This window comes from Mytilus galloprovincialis, chromosome 12, assembly GCF_965363235.1.
Source record: "Mytilus galloprovincialis chromosome 12, xbMytGall1.hap1.1, whole genome shotgun sequence".
Lineage (NCBI taxonomy): Eukaryota > Metazoa > Mollusca > Bivalvia > Mytilida > Mytilidae > Mytilus > Mytilus galloprovincialis.
This window is the reverse complement of record NC_134849.1, coordinates 47643676-47664870: the sequence shown is the minus strand read 5'-3', so window position 1 is coordinate 47664870 and position 21195 is coordinate 47643676. Positions and strand designations below refer to the sequence as shown.

General features: G+C 31.9%; 2 protein-coding genes across 2 annotated transcripts in view; both read left to right on the top strand.

Moving 5' to 3' along the window:
* Positions 1–288: 288 nt before the first annotated feature.
* LOC143053692 (uncharacterized) lies at positions 289–19916 on the top strand. Its single transcript, XM_076226480.1, has 11 exons — positions 289–328; positions 2155–2223; positions 2767–2946; positions 8637–8718; positions 10304–10524; positions 10852–11022; positions 12038–12171; positions 13477–13630; positions 15686–15832; positions 17530–17838; positions 19778–19916. The coding sequence occupies exons 1-10, from the start codon at positions 289–291 to the stop codon at positions 17793–17795; spliced, it is 1464 nt and encodes a 487-aa protein (XP_076082595.1). The 3' UTR covers positions 17796–17838; positions 19778–19916.
* Positions 19163–21195, top strand: part of LOC143053691 (uncharacterized) — a 64667-nt gene continuing 62634 nt past the window's right edge. Inside the window, exons 1-2 of the mRNA XM_076226479.1 lie at positions 19163–19172; positions 19778–19957. Of these exons, the coding sequence (XP_076082594.1) occupies positions 19163–19172; positions 19778–19957 (190 nt within the window). The remainder of the gene's footprint in view (positions 19173–19777; positions 19958–21195) is intronic.

Below are 21195 nucleotides of genomic sequence, written 5' to 3'. Positions count from 1 at the left end.
CATTATCTTCTGAATTTTGCACTTCTATACTGCTACTAACTATCAATGCAACTGACTGAATAAACCTGACAAAGATTGAAAAATTAACACGTGCACCAAGTCATGAGACGGTTAAGAAAACATTGCCGTCTCTACCACAGACATCATAAATCTAGTAATAAAATGAGTATCGTCCACCTAAATAAATAATGATTTTAACAGAAGCCGAGTCGGACAGAACATGAAACATTTAATATAAACATCAATTAAAAATTTCTAAATAGAAATACATCTAACTAAAACAGCGAGATGACGTGGACGTGTCTACGTGATTGCAAAACTGTACATTGTATTTAAGATTGTCATTGCCATAACGAACCTGTTTTCGATATTATAATTATGTTCTGAGTAATATTGAGACTTGTTACCCTGTTATGAGTAATATTGAGACTTGTTACTCTGTCATGAGTAATATTGAGACTTGTTACACTGTTATTTTATTTAAAGACTGATCGGAGACACTATATCGTTATAAAGAAATATAAAGCATGTCACACAGTGCATGTTCGGTTTCAGCAGTCTATATTGTGTTATAATATTATTCACAATAAAAACAAACAAAAGATTATTACAGGTGTGGTTTCTGGTCAGGCGGATGGTGGTGCACTAAACAGAGAACGGTTTCTAGAGCACGAATAGTGTATTACTCTGTTCGCACAACTTCAATCTGTGGCATACTATACTGGAACTACGAATGTACAAGTAAGTCTTAGTGTATAAGGGTATCAATATAAACTTCCTCTACTGGTATATAACATGTATTTGGAATAACTCTTATCTAAGCTCTAGGAGATGTCTGTAAGAGACTTGTTGCAAGTCAAAATTACTGTTAACACTACCAAATACTCATTTTCCAATAGCAGTTAAAAGTTCCGCCCGTTCATGCAGATCGACTCTACTTTTCGGACTCTACGCTTTGTATTGATTATTTAATTGTTCTTGTCCTGAGTATGCATGATTTTTTTTAACTACTGGACCGTTGAACATAAAACAATAAGTTGATGCCAATATTTTACGTGTATTTAATGTCTGTTTTACTAACAACTTCCTAATTATTTGTAAATTAAAAGCTAACTGTATGCTAAAAAACATAACATATACCATGCAGGCTTATAAATTTGTGCGATACTCAAAATTGTAAAAGGACAAATCAAATAAAAAAAGAGTACTGAGTCGAAAAGATATCCGAAGTATTCTAAAAATTTACATTTTTTGTAAAATCATAGACATGACAATATAAATGATAATTGATATCAACACAGAAATGCTAATTACTGAGCTATTTAGATAGTCATTAAATGAAAATAATAACATTTGAATACTATATATAACACTTATTTTCAGTACCTCAATGGAGTATTTGGGGATCATGGTCAGGCTGTTCCACATCATGCGGCAGTGGAACACAGAAAAGATCAAGATCATGTAATAACGCAAAATCAACAAATGATGGATATTATGTACATTGCGCACAAAGTAATTCAGAACTTCATGATGAAGAAACAAGAGAATGTTTGTTGCTAGGAACACAGCCATATTGCACATGTATGTATTGTTTAATGAAGAAATATTTTTGCATGTTTTATTTTGTGTATAAGTTGCTACCCAAGTTTTATTTCAAAATTCATTAAATTGTCTTTGTTTTTGATACTTTGGGTTTTCGTTACATTTTTACAGGAAAAGTATAGTTTTAATTTACTAGATGCTAGTTATTGTTTAAGGATTTACAGAATGTCATGAACATAAATATATATATATAAAACTATTTGGAGAACGAAGGCAAAGTGTAGCTATGCAATATCAATCGAAAATATCTGATGGTAGTGATAATGCTTGTTACATAATGTATGAAAAGCGTTTGGTCGTTTTATATTAAAAAAAAAATAACACTTTATTAACTTTTACCATGTACAATGAATGGGCTATTACCATGTCCAGTATTCAAGCACAAACAATGTTCTAGTCCATTCAGGACAATACTAAATCATCTTATTGCAAAATAGTATTTAATATTGTAATTGACAAAAACAGGACACATTATTTTTTCTCGATATGACAAAGATGTTCTGAGTAATAGTTATTACTTTGTTATTATTTTTTTTATTCTTTTGACAGACTGTACAGAGAAACCAGATCGTTATAAAGAAATAGATAGCATGTCACATAGTACAGATGCAGAGTCAGGTAAATAATTAATACACAAAATATCAATAGATTTAGTTAAGTGGAGTTCAATCAATATTTATATATAATTAGCATTAAGACGATATCAAAATAATGTGACAGATTTTACCGATGTCATGATTTTTAATAAGAAAAGTTTCAACAGGTTAAGAATAGCAAATTATCACCAGAACTTCAAAAGGAGGGAGACTTGGTATGTCGGGACTTAGTGTATCAATGTATATACTCAGTCAAAATGTCACAATCAGTTTGAAAAGGAGATCAGTCAATTTAACTGATATTTACAGATCTAAAACCACAACAATTTTAAAGCTTATTAATTGTAAGTGTTAATTACCAGTTCTCTGTAACCACCAAAGTTAAGTGGCTGAGCATAGTCTTTGATTGTCTTAAAATTGTGTGTACATGTTAATATACAGTACATACAATGTTAAGAAATATACCGGTACCTGACTTGAAGTATTTATTTATTCTATTTGGAGAATTATTTACCGATTTTTTTATAACTTTATTCTGTTAATGATATTAAATTTTTCTCGATAGGAAATGGGATCATACTAGAAAGTGACATCCATGTTGTACGATGTTGTGGGCTTATTCATAAATGGGAGATTTATCCTAAGAATACTGGTGAATTGATATTTATTGTTTGGCGACCAACAGGGAAAGCTGGAGAGGAAAGGAAGCGTACCATTGTAGGCATCAATAAAGTTACAGTTACTGGTAGGTTTTGTCTTATGTACTAACGGTACAGATTTCAGTTTTAAAGTCAGTCTGAGTTGGTTTTAGTCATTTTTCTACCTTTTAGGTAGTATAAATATTTTCAAGTATGCTTTAATAAAATGATTTATCATAGTTTATTTGCATGTGAAATTGCATTTCATGGGGTAATTACTATCTGAAAAATGTAATTATTGTCTTTTGTTGTTTTGTTTTGTGCACATTGACCTGCCAATGAATAATTTTTGAAACATCTGTATGGTGCTGCTAATCAAATTTGGTATAATATTATGTTTGTTTTAAAGAGAAATTCCGCGATTTTTTACTTATCATCTTAATATGTTCGTCTTAACACAAAAAACACAATCACAAAGTTTTATATTCATATTTCTTCTAATAACGGAGAAAATCAAGTATTTTTAACTTTTTTGCTTGACCTACGAGAGTGGGTTGTGACGTTTTAGCCCGATTTGTTGAATCCTGGGAAAAAATAAAATCTGTTAAAGTCTTAATTTCTTCTCACAATACTACGTAATTAAAAGCGCACAGATGATAGCGAGTTAAATACATCGATGACAATAGAGAAACAATAATTTAATTGTATAAATTTATTGAAAATAAATTTTTAATTTCGGAAGTGTATGCAACATAAAAATGGAACAATGTTCGATAACGTTCTATGCAATTAGCATAAAATTAAAATATTAAGTTGTAAGAACCTTAAAAATTAAATGTTGCGTTTCCCAAATAAAAATTATTGCACATCTGATTTACTTTACCGGAATTTTTTAACTTGTGTTTCAATCTGGCGATTTTTAAATGCTAAGTATCGCATTTTTTTCGCAATTTTTAAGTGTTTAATTGAAAAAAATACAACAGTGCAACTAGCATGATTGTTTTTCTTTTTAACATTTCGTTCTTACTTATTTAAGTTAATCTGACAATCACTAACTAAATTATTTGTGAAAAGAATGCTAATTATCGTTTATTTCATTAATGGATATACATATATTATAAATCTTATCTAATACATTATTTTGTTTGAGGATTTTTTTTACAAGTTTGTTTTATATTCTATGCATGATAATGGTGTGCAATGTTGAACAGGATAGCGGTCAATTATCCAAATTAGTAGTACAGAAGTTGTAATAAAAGGCATATCTTAGTAATGCATTACTGCTATTGACGATTTTATATAGATTAATTCGTCCCAACCTCGTTGTTCTTGAAACAATCTTTACTTGTATACTTGTAAGTTTTCTGACGTATATGTGCCATTGAGGATGAGTTCCAGAGGTTCTCTCTGCCAGGAACAGCAGACTAGTAGCGTTAATATGATTGTTGGAACAGACGAGGCCAACCACTTGTATACAGATAACCAGAATTACCATATAAGCTTATGTTTTCAACACCATCAGAGAAGAGTTCCCATCGTCGAATGTGGTACATAAACGCTTCCAAGAATGTACAAGTGGCATGTCTGACTCTAAACAGTTTGTAAACGGACTTAACAGTGACCTATAGACATTGACCGCTAATTGTTCTTGATATTTGAAACTGCATGCATATATACGTTTTTAAGAGTGATTATTTATCTTGTGTCTGACGAAAACTAGATGCCTGCATGGTTATATCGTTCGTTTTGGTTTGGTGAGTGTTCTCTCAAAAAAGTAATTATCTATTTCACAAATATATACCACGAAGAAGCTCTGAAGGTATATACTACTCCCATTTTGTTTGGGTGTTAAACATCGATGTTTACAGCAATATTTAATGAATAAAATGATGATGGTGGAAAGAAATATGAGCGTCATGTGGCAAATATTACATGATCTCGGACCATGCCTGGTTGTCAATCTGTATTCCAATACAACCATATTGAGTAGCTAGTATTACAGGATTCTTATGTCGTTTTTCTTTAAGATGTATGAAAGGTTCTCTCTCTCTCTCTCTCTCTCTCTCTCTCTCTCTCTCTCTCTCTCTCTCTCTCTCTCTCTCTCTCTCTCTCTATATATATATATATATATATATCGTAACAATAATCAAACGTCTATAGGCAGTAACTAAACGGGTATGAAGATTTTTTATACAGTTTACACAATCATTAATAAAGAAACACAGCAACACTACGATATAACAAATGGAAAACTTAATTATTTTTAAGTTATATATCCGCTTCTTTCAGTCACTAGTTCCCATTTTCGTCGATCATTCTCTTTATTTTTTCTCTATTCGGTTATATATTGTTTTCAATATGCCACTCTATCTACACTTCTTAATTTTAATACAATGACAAATTCCCGTGTCATCCTAATCCTTATAAAGATATAGGGGACATAAGACACACAAAAAAAAACGGACAGACATAGAAGGGATTCTCAGCTTATCTTCAAGTGACTATAAGTGTTGCATTACTGTATATCTGCATCTTTGTCAATCGACAAAAGCTTGTATTTGCATGAAGATTTTTTTTCTCACAAAAAGGTTCCATAATCATGACAAAACATTATCTAATTTTTTTAAATTTCAAAGATCATGTTTATGAATTTTTTTAAACTTATTATCAGACACAAATATGTGGTTCAATAAATGTTACCTGTGCACACCGGGTACATCAATAAAGAGACCATGCATGAACCTGTATTGTTTAATTGTGTCATACGAATTTTAGTCCACAGGATGTCACTGGAATACGCAGGGACATGTATCGAATATACGTCCTTGGAATACCTAGCTGAATTTGTCACTCTGACATTACATCTAACAATAATTCTGACATATACCTTTTGTCAATTCGGGAGGAAGCCAAACTTTATATTTAATAAGATAACGAAAAAAAAATTTAAAAAAGAAACAAAACCTATACATTTTTCACCGAATATACCAGATAGGGTCACACATTTTACTGTAAAGTGTCTTTACAAATGACCGTTCTGAATTGATTCCGTATATCATTCAAAGATTAGTTAAAAAAACCAACTCTTTTAATAAAGAAATTGAAATGTCCGATATTTCGATGTTTATGTTTCTATAACATGGCAGTGGAAATATTATATTGCATTTGTATATCAACATATTATGTCCAAGCTATAGCTCTTCCTAACATCGCTCCTTGTCATTAGCCGTTGAATAACATAATTATTTTTTTTTTTATTTATAACAGTATAACTTTATTAATTTGAAAAATTACCTTGTCTATATACGGAAATATTCTTGATATAAATCAATGTACTTTAAATAAATGAGGCATACTAATGAATCTTTGGTATATCATTGATTGTTACAAGAATAAAATTGAGAATGGAAATGGGGAATGTGTCAAAGAGACAACAACCCGACCAAATAAAAAACAACAGCAGAGGGTCACCAACAGGTCTTCAATGTAGCGAGAAATTCCCGCACCCGGAGGCGTCCCTCAGCTGACCCCTAAACAAAAATATACTAGTCCAGTGATAATGAACGCCATACTAATTTCCAAATTGTACACAAGAAACTAAAATTAAAATAATACAAGACTAACAAAGGCCAGAGGCTCCTGACTTGGGACAGGCGCAAAAATGCGGCGGGGTTAAACATGTTTGTGAGATCTCAACCCTCCCCCTATACCTCTAACCAATGTAGTAAAGTAAACGCATAACAAACACTGTATTAATTTTGTCTTTCTTATAATTGAAACTTTTCTTCCTCATCAAATCTATATATTTGTTTATCAACGAGATCTTATCATATAAGGATTTGATAACTATAGCTATCAGCACTGCTAGGTTATTTTGTTATTAAAAGAATATAATTACCAATCTCCCTCGAAAGAAGGTTGTTCAAAATGGTCGTCACACACCAACTTAAGCTTGCTATAGATGAAACTTTTTGCGATTACCAGGGGCGGATACAGGATTTTGGAAAGTGGGGGCGAAGTTTTAATTTTCGCCCCCCCCCCTTTTTACTCTGTGTTGGGAACCCCTTTTAAAATGGCTGGATCCGCCACTGGTCATTCTTATCCTAAACATGTGTTACTGTAATCTGAATTTCAAAATGACTGAGTGACGTTTTTTTTCGACGTACTTGTCAACTCAACCGTAGCGAATCACATAAGTTTGACATAATCAATAATATATTACAGTGAATACGAGCGAAAAATATCTTTATAAGTGGAGAACTGTCGCATTAAAATTAAATACACAGCAAAATTCACGAAGTCTAGTCTGATAATGAATCATTTTATAAAAAAAAAAAGTGCCAGCAAAGGGGGGCGTACGCCCTCTACGCCCCCCTCTGAATCCGCCACTGATTACTTTAAGGCTGCACAACCATGCATTGTATGTCTTTCTTGTGTTGTGGGATCGGGAAAACTATGTACACTTTTGTCACAACCTTGTTTGACAGAACAACCCTACACTTAGCAAGACATTTTAACACTGTATACGACGTTTACGGCAATACCCGATTGATTGATAATAACGCACGGTCGGTAATCCCCGAATCTGTTTGTTCTTTGTGGTTTATAGATATCACCAGAAGTCACGTGACATTTTATATCGGACATGCCGACAAGATGGCGATTTCCAAGAACTGATAATTAATTTCAAAAATCGATTTTGATCTCTTTACATACAGAATTAAACTTTTTTATTGATGAACATGTGGTTTATTATGCTTCAAGAACAAAATATCAATTTTTCATTTTTTTGCGGAGTTTCCCTTTAACACAATGTAATATTGTAATTGCCAGCCATCAAATAAATTGATGAAAATTAATACTCAGAAACATATAATTAAAGGAAATTAATGTGTTTTTGTTACTCTTGGTGTATATGCAGTTCTTACAGTATTGTGTTCTTTACTTTGATTTGTTGGTTCTGGACAGATTTATGAAATTTAACATCGTATAATATATATCTTTTCCTATAATTAAACAGTGCAGGCAAATTTGAATCATTCTATATTTTCTATATTGTCACTCGAGAAAACAACTTTATGAGCGATTTGAAGATAGAGCAGATTTTTATTAAAATAACACTCAAATTCTTTAATAATAAATCCGGGAAACATCTGCATTTAAAATGATCTAAGGCTAAATTAAGGTGGCCAGTGGTGGAAACAGCTTTCAACCACACTGTCTTGTCTGTCTGTCTGTCAATATAAAAAAAGCCTGGCAAATCAGTTTCCACACTTTTTTCTTGGTGCTTGAAGATATTGATTTGATATTTTGTATATAGTTTTATTCTGACAAATTACAGATCGAGCTCCAATTTTGTTCTGGTCTGATGATTTAATCCAGAGTTATGGTCATTGGACTCAAATAAATTCACTCAAGTAATCAGTTTTCTGCACCTTAGTTCATCATGCTTGGAAATATTGATTGATTTGATAATGGGTATATAGCTTTATCATGATACTAAGTTACAGATCAAATTGAAATTTTGTTCGAGTTTGATGATTTTTCACAGAGTAATGGACTTGAAAGATTCACTCAAATAATCAGTTTTCTACACTTTTAATGCTTGAAGATATAGACCTGATATTTGTTATATAGTTTGCACCATACAATTAAATGTTCAAATGATCACTTTTTTTGTTCCAGTACTATGGATTTTTAACTGATAGGGGAATATGTAATGCCATGTTATTATAATACTCTCAGAATGCTTGTCATCAATATCTTAAACATTTATTAGTATGTGCTTGTCTTACAGGAAGTGATTTAAATAAGAAGAAGGGATATAAGCCATCGAATTCAGAACGTATAGCTATTACTGCAGGAGATATGATAGGAATGTATGTATAAAATTAGGAAACAATATAAGAGGGCCGAAGTGAATATCAGTTTTTCAAAAGTCAATTAAACCACATATTTACCGAAACAAAAGACAGTAATTGTTTTATTCCATATCTAAAGAGAAAACAATGTATTTAATGACAAATATTTATCTCAACCAATTTTACATCAAGCATTTAACCATAACGTTAAATGTAAAAGCGTGTGATGTTCAGCACGGTGAATAACACTTTTCTCCAGGTGAATATGCTTTTTTATTTAAAATCCAATTCATATAGAAAAACCTACTAAAATAATAATAATATGGAATAATACATGATGTTTTTTTTAACTTAAACATTTCATCCAATACTGTATTTAAAGTGAACTATAATTATACATACATATGTATATTTATACATATATATGTGTGAGTAGACCTTTTTTAATATCTGCTTGTCTAGAAAGAATTAGATAAAAACCCTCTTGGCTTCAAATATTCAACTACCAGCGATGAAGAAGGAAAGATGATTGTTGTAAAGTTAACATAGAATTCCTATCATTCATATTTATAAATAAACTAACTGGCAATTCCTAAAGCTCAAATGCAAAAAATACAAAGGTAGACTGTTCTTTAAAGAATTTACAAAAGTTTATAATTGTTTTCGGAACATTACAATTCCAATTTCGGTTATGAGCTCTCGTATGGGACAAGTGCAAAAAAAGTATTGCAAAAGCCAGTTTAAAAAGTATACATCAGCATGATCTGAATTTCATATAAACAGATTTAGTTTTATTTTAGCTTTTCCTGTCTTAGTAACCTCCTTTATTGGTTGTCTTGTAGGGGTTTGTGTTTCTTATTCTTTAGTTTTCTATGTTGTGCCATGTGTACTATTGTTTTTCTGTTTGTCTTTTTCATTTTAAGCCATGGCGTTGTCAGTTTGTTTTCGATTTATGAGTTTGACTGTCCCTCTGGTGTCTTTCGTCCCTCTTTTGTAATGGTTCTTGTTATTTTAGATTTTTGTTGTTGAAGATAGATCTTTGATTGCCTGATTAATTATTTTACAACTTTGTAGACCTAGTGCTATTTAAAGTTTGCCACATTGTATGCATATAAACAACAGTAATGGGGACTCTAGATTTTATTTTCAAGGGTTGTTTGGTCAATTGTCTCATTGACCTGAGCTACAATCAATTTGCTAACACTGTAAATTTAGATTCAAACATATTTTAAAACCAGTTAGAGAAACCTTTTTATTAATTAGTAATTGACAAATTATATAGTGAAAGTGACTTTTTGTGATGCATTGATTTATGTGAAAACTATTATTTTAGGCATGCTCATCTATTTAAAACACATATAAGAATAAGAGAATGTACTAACCACTCACATGACAAGAGACCAAATCGCATAGAAGTTAAATATTGTTATTAAAAAAGAAAAGAAGTTAATGTAATGGAATATGTAGACAGCTTTCTCACAAGGAAAAAAAATACTGTAAAATATATGGGCATCACTACAAACACGACACGTTCCACTGCATCCAAACGAAATTGAAAAGAGATAAACAAATGTAAATTAATATGTATTCTTCTTTACTGTAGATATGATGGAGGTAGAAACATAATTTCTTATGAAGTCTGTGATTCAACATTTAATCCCTCAGTATCTGGAGACACAAGTCAGAAGAATTATATTCCAAATTATTGTCCTACAAATACTTACAAGAAAACAATATCTTATCCAGCTGTTGGGAACACAGAAGACTGGTCCAGTACACTTTTATCAGGAAGAGTGTATGCTGTGCAGTATGAAACAACGTCTAGTAAGTTTTTTGTCTAAATATCTTTATTTTGATTTGTCAGAGGTCTCAAATAACTATCGTTACTTTACTGTTTGGAAAAAATATAACGTGATTCATCAAAATCAGTAAATTTTTTATCGTCTAAAAGAAAGTGTGTATTTTTTCGTCATGAAGATACTTCATTATTACCCTCATTAATTATGTAAGTTTTAAATCCAGAAATAATTAACTGTCTATAAGCAGCAAACAATAGTATTTTCAATGAATCTTACATTGCTAAAGTTATAGGTGGTTTTTGAGCACATCTTTAACTTAAGCAATAATGTAACTATTTTGTTGATGTTTTAGATACATTACCAACGTTTACAATGCCCACGTACACAGCCTCCATACCAGACCACACCCCTATAGATAGCAGTATAATGGATTTCTACTTTACTGATGCTGACTATGGAGATTTCTATAGGTTGATTGTACCAGATGATGGACACTCATACTTCTACTTTGACTCAAATGAAGGTAGGATAACAGAAAATTAGTTTAGAGTAAACACTTGCCTTTAGGCATAGAAATAATAATTCTGTGTGCTTCTCAGATAAACAATTATCCTTTATATATATTACATATTGTTAATAATATAGAAACAAACACATTTTTTATGTCATTAAGGATGTACTCTTGTCCGTCTGCATGTTTTTATGTCATTAAGGATGTACTCTTGTCCGTCTGCATGTCCATATGTCTATCCTGAAATTTTTCTTTGATCTCAAACTCTAGTTTGCCTGAACAAATGTTTTTTAAACTTATACTCAATTCTTATTACCACCAAACACCGATGAAGTTTGAACTTATGTTGCTGAATTTGCCATATTTACAAGTTGTTGGCATCTCTGTCCTATTGAAACATTCTTCTATTACATGATTTTATTTGTATCTAATCTACTTAAAAGAGAGTAAATACATGTAATTATTGATTATATGATCTGCCTAGCAATTAAGACAAATGTACTTTATAGTCACTTGTCTTTTGTACAAACTCACTAAATATTATTCCTGTATATAGTCAATATTTAGTCAAAATTGTAAATTAACATTTTGATTTACTATGTCAACAGGAATTATACTGAACTGTTTTTCTGTTGTCGCCAATCTGACTCTTATGATTTCTTTGAACAAGTTACTGATTTTTTTTAGATGGTTTTAACTTTTCATCCATATGGAATTGCTTTGTTGCAAACAGAAAACTTTTCCAGAAAGATTTAATAATTTTTTTGAAATTTCAGTAAGATTTTGACACAATGTCATATGTACCTTATTTAATTTAGGGGTCTCAACCTTACAGAGCTTAACTTTACCTAACCTAAAATTAATATAACATCCTTAACAGAACCCTAAACATAAATGAACCAAAACCCTATAGTACAGGGCTTTCTAGAGTAAAAGAAGGCATTGATATATACACTACATCCAATGTTTCTTTATGTTGAATTAAGTATTACTTAAATAAATAATCAAAGAATATCATCTGTTTCAGAGTCTGTCCATGTAAAAACAAGCCTGTATCATTATGTGGGCACTCACCAGAAAGTGAGCACATTCACAGTCAAGGCTCAGGATTCCTGCTACAACAGTGTTTCAGGAACTGTAACCATAACAACATATAATGTGGTATGCATGAAGTTTTTGAAATTTTCCATGAGATACATAAACATAGTTGCAACACCCTGTCAATGTCTTTACAAGGCATCACTCACCTTTTTGTTCATCATTGTAATTGTGCAGATTTTGGTTTTTTGTCGAGCCTGCGAGTTTTGTCGCAGAAAGCATAACATAGGGATAGTGATCTGTCGGCGGTGTTAGCTAACTTCTTAAAAGCTTTATATTTAAGAAGGTGGAAGACCTGGATGCTACATACTTTATATATAGATGCCTCATGTTATGAAGTTTCCGTTAGTCACAAGTCCAATGTCCTTGATCTCATTTTCATGGTTCGCTGACTAATTGAAAAAAAAGTTAAGATTTTTTGTAATGTTAAATTCTCTCTTATTATAAGTAATAGGATAACTATATTTGGTATGTGTGTACCTTGCAAGGTCCTCATGCCTGTAAGACAGTTTTCACTTGACCTCAACCTCATTTCATGGACAGTGAACAAGGTTATAAGTTTTTGTGGTCAAGTCCATATCTCAGATACTATAAGCAATAGGTCTTGTATATTCGGTGTATGGAAGTATTGTAAGGTGTACATGTCCGACTGTCAGGTGTCATCTGACCTTGACCTCATTTTCATGGTTCAGTGTTCATAGTTAAGTTTTTGTGTTTTTGTCTATTATTCTTATACCATATGCAATAGGTCTACTTTATTTGGTGTATGGAATGATTGTAAGGTGTACATGTCTAGCAGGCAGGTGTCATCTGACCTTGACCTCATTTTCATAGTTCAGTGGTCAAAGTTAAGTTTTTTAGTTTTGGTCTTTTTATCTAATACTATATGCAATAGGTCAACTATATTTGGTGTATGGAAATATTTAATGATCTAAATGTCAGTCGCGCAAGTTTAATTTAACCTTGACCTCATTTTCACGATTCATTGCTGAGTGTTAAGTTTTTGTGTTTTAGTCTGTTTTTCTTAAACTTTAAGCAATATGTCAACTATATTTGTTGTATGGAAGAATTGTTAGCTTTACTTGTCTGTCTGACAAGGTTCATCTGACCTTGACCTCATTTTCATGGTTCATTGGTCAATGTTTAGTTTTCTTGGTTAATGTTAAGTATACGTAACAGTTGTAATAAAGCTTTATATTTAGGACAATCAACATACATTGACATAGTATCAATGATTGGTAAAGAACATTTAAGTGTGTGCACTCTTGTAGCTAATTACTTTTGGTTCAAAAATATAATCAGTGCAGATTAACTATTGTTAAAAGAGTTATGCCCTTGCAAATATGTTTGTTAAATGTTTTGTTCTAGGGACCAGATTATCCAGACTTGCCTGCATCTGTAACTGTTGATGATGTTGATACTGGTACCCTGTATACATTCACTGTTACTGATCCTTCAGGAGATGATACAACATGCAAACTACAGACAACTAGTCCTTCAACCTCTTTGTTTTATGTCAGTGGTAAGAATATTTCATATTTTTATGCCCCATTTATGGGCATTATGTTTTCTGGTCTGTGCATCTGTTCGTCTGTCCGTTCGTCCGTTTGTCTGTTCTGCTTCAGGTTAAAGTTTTTGGTCATGGTAGTTTTTGATGAAGTTGAAGTCCAATCAACTTGAAACTTAGTTAACATTTTCCCTATGATGTGATCTTTCTAATTTTAAGGCCAAATTAGAGATTTTATTTCATTATCACAGTCTACTGAACATAGAAAATGATAGTGCAGATGGGTCATCCGTGTACTTGGGACACATTCTTATTTTGATTTATGTCATTTGCATCATTTTTTTAGCTCACCTGGCCTAAAAGGCCATGTGAGCTTTTCTCATCACTTGGCGTCCGTCGTCGTCGTCGTCGTCGTCGTCGTCTGTCGTCGTTAACAATTTTTCAAACATCTTCTCCTCTGAAACTACTGAATGGATTTGAATGAAACTTAACATGATTGTTCCTTAGTATATCCTGCACAAAATGTGCGCTTCGATTTTTGATCCGTCAAAAAACATGGCCGCCGTTACTTAAAATAGAACATAGGGGTCAAATGCAGTTTTTGGCTTATATCTCAAAAACGAAAGCATTTGGAGCAAATCTGACATGCGGTAAAAATGTTCATTAGGTCAAGATCTATCAGCCCTGAAATTTTCAGATGAATCAAACAAACCATTGTTGGGTTGCTGCCACTTAATTGGTAATTTTAAGGAAATTTTGCAGTTTTTGGTCATTATCTTGAATATTGTTATAGATAAAGATAAACTGTAAACAGCAAAAAAGATCAGCAAAGTAAGATCTACAAATAAGTTAATATGACCAAAATTGTCAATTGACCCCTTAAGGGGTTATTGTCCTTTTATGACAATTTTTCACAATTTGTTCATCATATTTGCTAACTTTAAAAAATCTTCTCCTCTGAAACTACTGAATGGATTTGGTTAAAACTTAGCATGGTTGTTCCTTAGATTATCCTGCACCAAGTATGTGCTTTGATTTTTGATCCGTCAAAAAACATGGCCGCCGTTACTTAAAATAGAACATAGGGGTCAAATGCAGTTTTTGGCTTATATCTCAAAAACGAAAGCATTAAGAGCAAATCTGACATGGAGTAAAAATGTTCATTAGGTCAATATCTATCAGCCCTGAAATTTTCAGATGAATCAAACATCCAATTGTTGGGTTGCTGCCACTTAATTGGTAATTTTAAGGAAATGTTGCAGTTTTTGGTCATTATCTTGAATATTATTATAGATAAAGATAAACTGTAAACAGCAAATATGATCAGCAAAGTAAGATCTACAAATAAGTCAATTTGACCAAAATTGTCAATTGACCTCTTTAGGAGTTATTGCCCTTTAAAGACTTTTTTCACAATTTGTTCACCATGTTGACTTACTTTAAAAAATCTTCTCTTATGAAACTGCTGTATCAATTTCAGCCAAACTTAGGCTAAATGAGTTTCAGAGTTTCAGAGTATCTAGTATAAATTTTATATTTCATTTCCTTGTATGTCAAGAAACATAGCTCCTATGGCTAAAATAGAACATAGGAGAAAATGATTTTTTTTTGCTTTTGAAGAAAATAGGACGATTCAAAGAACATTTAAATAAATTGAAAAGCCAAAATAATCATTGATGAGAGATTAAACCAAAAAAATTCAGGTGAGCGATTCAGGCTCTTGAGAGCCTCTTGTTTACAAACATTTGTCAAAAGACAATTATTACTTCTTGGACAAGAAATCATAAACTTCATCAATATTGACAAACAAATGATCATGACTTTAAAAAAAGACAAGTTCAAATGTGATTTTCTGTACTTGTAAGTTTCTTAGTTCAATGGAAGAATTATTTTTAAAAAGTTTTACAAACTGGCTGTTGGAGTCATAACAGCTACCCCAGGATCAAATCAGGGCCAATACAGAAACAGCCAGTTAATAACACTATTATATGAAGTACAGAAAAAATAGCTTAACTATATATGTTAAAAGCCTTATGAAAGAGTACTAATAATACTTTTGTAATTTATTAGGATATTCTCTGATGCTGAATAGTGGATCTACACTAACTGGAGATAGCTATGACATCACTATTGCTTGTACAGATGGTACGGATTATACAGAAGCTACATTTACATTGAATATTCGCAGAAATGAAACAGAAATAGGAGAACCACAATGTAAGAATCAATAATAATTATCATGGTCTGAAAAGAAGCTTCAAAACGTTTTTTGTACTCTGGTGTTCTCAAGTAAATGCCCTTTTAGGTAATATGAATTTTCAAAGACAACCAATAACATGTGTGGCTTGCCACTACATGATGCAGACAATTCTTTATTAGTATATTCATCTTAATGTTTAGACCTACTATTATTTTTGACCTTCAACTTAATCATGATTGATCATTGGTATTTGGTATTTAGTTTTAGAAGCATTAGAATTTCTAATTTCCATGGAATTCATTTGGCCCTGCACCTTCAGTCCTAGTTTATTGACTTTAAATGTTTTTGAATAGTATAGATGTATAAATATTGCCATTTTAACTAGACTATTGCAGTTTTGCCATACGTTAAAAATATCAAAGAAGCAAGAAATACATGTATATCTGAGTCAATAATTAGGGCCCCGCCAAAGGCGGGTCGCCCTATAGTGATCAGTCTGTCTGTCCGTCCGTCCCTCCGTTCGTCCGTCCGTCCGTCCGTCCGTAACTGTTTGTGTCCGCTCCATATCTAGAGAACCATTATGATTTCATACTTTATACTTTACATGTTTATTAACCACCACCAGAGGGCGTGTCATGATGTATGTACAACTTCCTAGGTCAAAGGTCAAGATTAAAAAACTTTGGTTTCAGTTGACAACCCTGTGTCCTGTGGTGAAGATCATGTCCACTCTATATCTTGAGAACTGTTATGATTTCAAAGTTTATACTTGACATGTATATGAACCAACACCAGAGGGTGTGTCATAATTTATGAACGACTGCCTAGGGCAAAGTTCAAGGTCAAAAACTTTGGTTTCAGTTGACAACCCCATGTAATATGGTAAAGATTGTGTCCGCTCTATATCTTGAGAACCGTTATCATTTTAAAGTTTATACCTGAAATGTATATAAACCAATATCAGAGGGTATGTCATAATTTATGTACAACTTCCTAGGTCAAAGGTCAAGGTCAAAAACTTTGGTTTCAGTTGACAACCCCATGTCCTATGGTAAAGATCGTGTCCGCTCTATATCTTGAGAACCGTTATCATTTCAAAGTTTATACTTGACATGTATATAAACCAACACCAAAGGGTGTGTCATAATTCATGTGCAACTTCCTAGGTCAAAGGTCAAGGTCAAAAACTTTGGTTTCAGTTGACAACCCCATGTTCTATGGTAAAGATAGTGTCCGCTCTATATCTTGAGAACCGTTATCATTTCAAAGTTTATACTTGACATGTTTATAAACCAACACCAAAGGATGTGTCATAATTTATTTACAACTTCCTAGGTCAAAGGTCAAGGTCAAAAACTTTGATTTCAGTTGACAAACCCATGTCCTATGGTAAAGATACAATTTTTTAATGCACATTATTCACAGCGGGGCCCACAGAGATGGCTCTCATCTCAATGATATCTAGTTTATTTTGTTAACTAAGTTTTAGTATGAGCAAAAAAAACATGGAAAACAAAATGTTCACTGAAACTGCCTTTTTTTCCCCTCAATCCTCTGATTGAAAAAATATCTTTGGCCTAAGTAAAATCCTCTAAAAGCAATGGACTTCACTATATACAGCTATGAATCAATGTTCTATACTTGTGTAAATACTAGATAGATCTTTGCATACACAATTATTTTCATACTATGTTTATTTAATCTATTATTTTAGTATACTACTACAATACTTATGCTGAGGGTGATGTAGCTACTTTATCATGTGACAATGAGATCCAATCAGGACTTGATAGTTATACAGATTATGTGAAGCCAGATGAACCATACATTGTTATTGATGAAGTACAATATGTCTACTACTGGTGTAAAAGTACAGATAGATATGGTATAGAAGGCCTCTGTGCCAATGAAACAGAATGTACATTTAATGTAACTAATGCCAATGTTGGTAGTTCCTGTGGTCAGCCATATAATTGGTGAGATAATGGAGTAGCTGGATTGTTTATTACATGGCATTGCGTCCGTAAGTCTTCATCATTTATTAGTCAAAATTGTATTTATAGCCCCGCTTTAAAAGAGAGGGTGTATACTGTTTTACCTCTCTCTGTCCATGCGTCTGTTCATCTGTCCATCCCTCCGTCCATCCGTCCCATGAATATTTTTTGTCACATCTTTCTCAGGAACTACATCATAAGGATTTCTGAAAGGAGTAGGGGCATTAAGGCCAGGTTTTAGCCCAAGAAAATAAAATGTTTTACAGCTATTTCAGATTGGCACATAATGTTTGGCAATGCATAGAATGAAGAAATATAAATGAAAAACATAAGATTGTTTATCTGATGACATCACAATTACATCATAATATGTTACGTGACTGTTTTCATGAAAACGATAAAAATACAGAATTTGTGTAATTTTCCATAGTTATTTCCATTACAGAAACATTGTACACAGCCAAAGAACAAAATAATTTAAGAGAAGCTTTATTATATCTATTGACATAATCTTAGCAAATATTAAGTTGTTTCTTGGGTTCACAAATACTTTGCAAATCTAAATTATACTTAGAACTTGATGAAAAACAAGGAAATTCAAGAAATTTTACAAAATATACAAATTTCGTCATGGTTTGTTGCCATGGTAGCTTGTTTAATATAAAATTTGTTTTTATTTTCTGAAAGCCTTGTCACCTTAGTCTAGTTATGACAAATTTAAGAATATGTATGATAACTTGTAAATTTGCAGTAATATTTGGGCCAAGACTTGGCAAGTAAGGGCCTTATTGCCCCAACTGCTTTGGTTTCAGGGTTTTATTTAAGTCAGCTATACCATGTGATGCGTTTTCAGATTCATCACTCAATAACTACCTGTTTACCGAACACTTACATATTTTTACACTATTTAAATTATCCTGAGTTGCAGCTGCCGGTATCATCAGTGAGCAGTAGCTTGCAGTTTCACTTATTTTATTTATTTATGAATATAAAATGAATATGAAATATATAAAGAACTTCTAAACCGACACCTCCTATGTTTTGTGCTGGTAGAATCTCCTTAAGTGGATATACCAGATGGTATGCAGGGTCGACAGATAACAAAATTGTATACCGCTAAAATGACTACCGCACTTAGGTGAACTGCATTTTTTATTGGTCGACATGTTTTACCCATTAGATTGGAATCTTCAGGACAAAGTATAAAAATGAGAATCCCTGAAGTACAAAAGAATGAGAATCCCTGAAGTACAAAAAAATGAGAATCCCTGAAGTACAAAAAAATTAGAATCCCTGAAGTACAAAAAAATGAGAATCCCTGAAGTACAAAAAAATGAGAATCCCTGAGGTACAATGGTATCAGGTAAATGACATCATAATTGTCTATGTTTACTTTGCTATAGGATATGTAATTATGTAACATTGAACAGAAAATGAATCTAATATATACAATGCAAATGGAATTACTAAATTCAGACTTAATCTACTATTTTTGTAATCTTCTTTATCTTAAAAAATGTAAACTATTCTGATTATAAGTGTATAAATAAAATGTGTTTTAAAATAAATCAGTGTGCAATACATAGAAATGTACCCGGTAAGTATTATGTCAGTGTACAGTTTCTATATAGTTTCTTCCTTATTTGAACAGTTTCTATATAGTTTCTTCCTTATTTAAACAGTTTCTATATAGTTTCTTCCTTATTTGAACAGTTTCTATATAGTTTCTTCCTTATTTGAACAGTTTCTATATAGTTTCTTTTTAGTTTGGAGGACACTTTTACGTGCACTCAAAAGCGTCTTCCAAATTAGGAAGAACTATATAGAAACTGTACATGCATTATACTAACATCAAATGATATAATCGACTGAGCACATTGGGGAGATTTTTTTTGTAATAAATGAGTTGAGAAATGATTCAATAGGTTGCTGATTCTTGTAATTTATTTATACAACTATTGTTTCCAGGAGATGGAGCATGGACCACTTGGTCAGCATGGGGTGACTGTGACAGAACTTGTGCTGGTGGATATCAACAGAGAACCAGATCATGTACTAACCCTTCACCAAATTACCACAGTAAAAACAAAGTTTGTCGAAACAGTAGAGATTATGAGAAACAACGATGTAATACACAACATTGCACATGTACGTCCTTATTTGCCTGCTTATGAATAAATCAACACAATACAAAATTTGACTTCAATAAGTACATTTTAGCTTGACTTGAAAGCCAAACACTTTAAACAAAACCATGCAAAGCAATATTGTAGGAAAAAGTTGAAAAAAATTGAGAGCAAATATTTCATATGAAATTTACAAAGGAAAAATGAATTAAAATGTTAGAAAAATAAAAAATTTCCAAGATATTTGCTTGAAGTTACTTGTAGTTGCTATTTCACACTAAATATTCATTAGAGTTTTATCTTTAAATAAAATTATGATAGATTTGATCATAGGCCAGGATTTTTTAATTTGTTGGTTTACAGATCCACCGACCCGATTTTGCTGATTTGCAGAATAAAAATAAAATTGACTTTTCATGTTTTTTTATTCCCACGGACCCTAACAATTGTCCATGAAAAATAAATAAAATTTTCTTTTTTTATTAAATGATATGCATTAAACACTAATAGAATTGATAACACTTTCTGTTGTGAAAAAATAAAACTTCCAATCTACGTATCTAGATATAGACAAAATCATAACTGACCTTGAAATGTCGTTTGCACAAATAATTTTGCGGAACAAAACCTGTGTTCACCATTACACAATAAATTCGTTTCCCTTATTTGTCATCATTTCATGGAAAAATGGAAAATGAACTTGACCAAATGTGGAGACGTCAAGTTAAAGTACTAAATATAAACAAATCATTTGGAATTTTCTTGTGTCATTGATAATAAAAACATTTTGTCCATTTGGATATAAAAAAACAGGAATGTATGACAACTAACGAACCCAATATCCTTGTTTTTCCAGTGGACGAGTCTACTACGTTTTTGACACGTGTGTTGAAACTTATTTTGGTACAACGTTTTTGCAATTTTTTTCTTTATCAGTTTTCGTGCTTGAAGATCAATATTCACCAAGTTTCCTGAAATTGATTAAGAGCTACACAGATCTTTTTTTTCTTTCTTGTTTGTGAAATGACGATTTAATTTCGTCTTTTTCCGTGGACACAACCCCCCTTTTTCACGGGAAGTTATTAGACGATGTCATGTGATGGTTATGACAGCTTAGCAATAATATTTGATGAAAACTAAAATTTTAAGAAATGATAAAAAAAATAGCATACCAAACATATTGTTAGAAAGGTGAAATACATTTTTTTTGTGCATATTTTTGTGTCTTGAAAGATATTTTTTTTTCTTTTTTTTTCTGAC

Excerpts from the sequence above, each read along its gene's own strand:
- LOC143053692 (XM_076226480.1), top strand. The coding sequence starts at position 289 with ATGACGTGGACGTGTCTACGTGATTGCAAAACTGTACATT. Across the intron at positions 329-2,154 it reads TGATTGCAAAACTGTACATT|ACTGTACAGAGAAACCAGAT; the intron begins GTATTTAAGATT and ends TTCTTTTGACAG. Across the intron at positions 2,224-2,766 it reads TAGTACAGATGCAGAGTCAG|GAAATGGGATCATACTAGAA; the intron begins GTAAATAATTAA and ends TTTTCTCGATAG.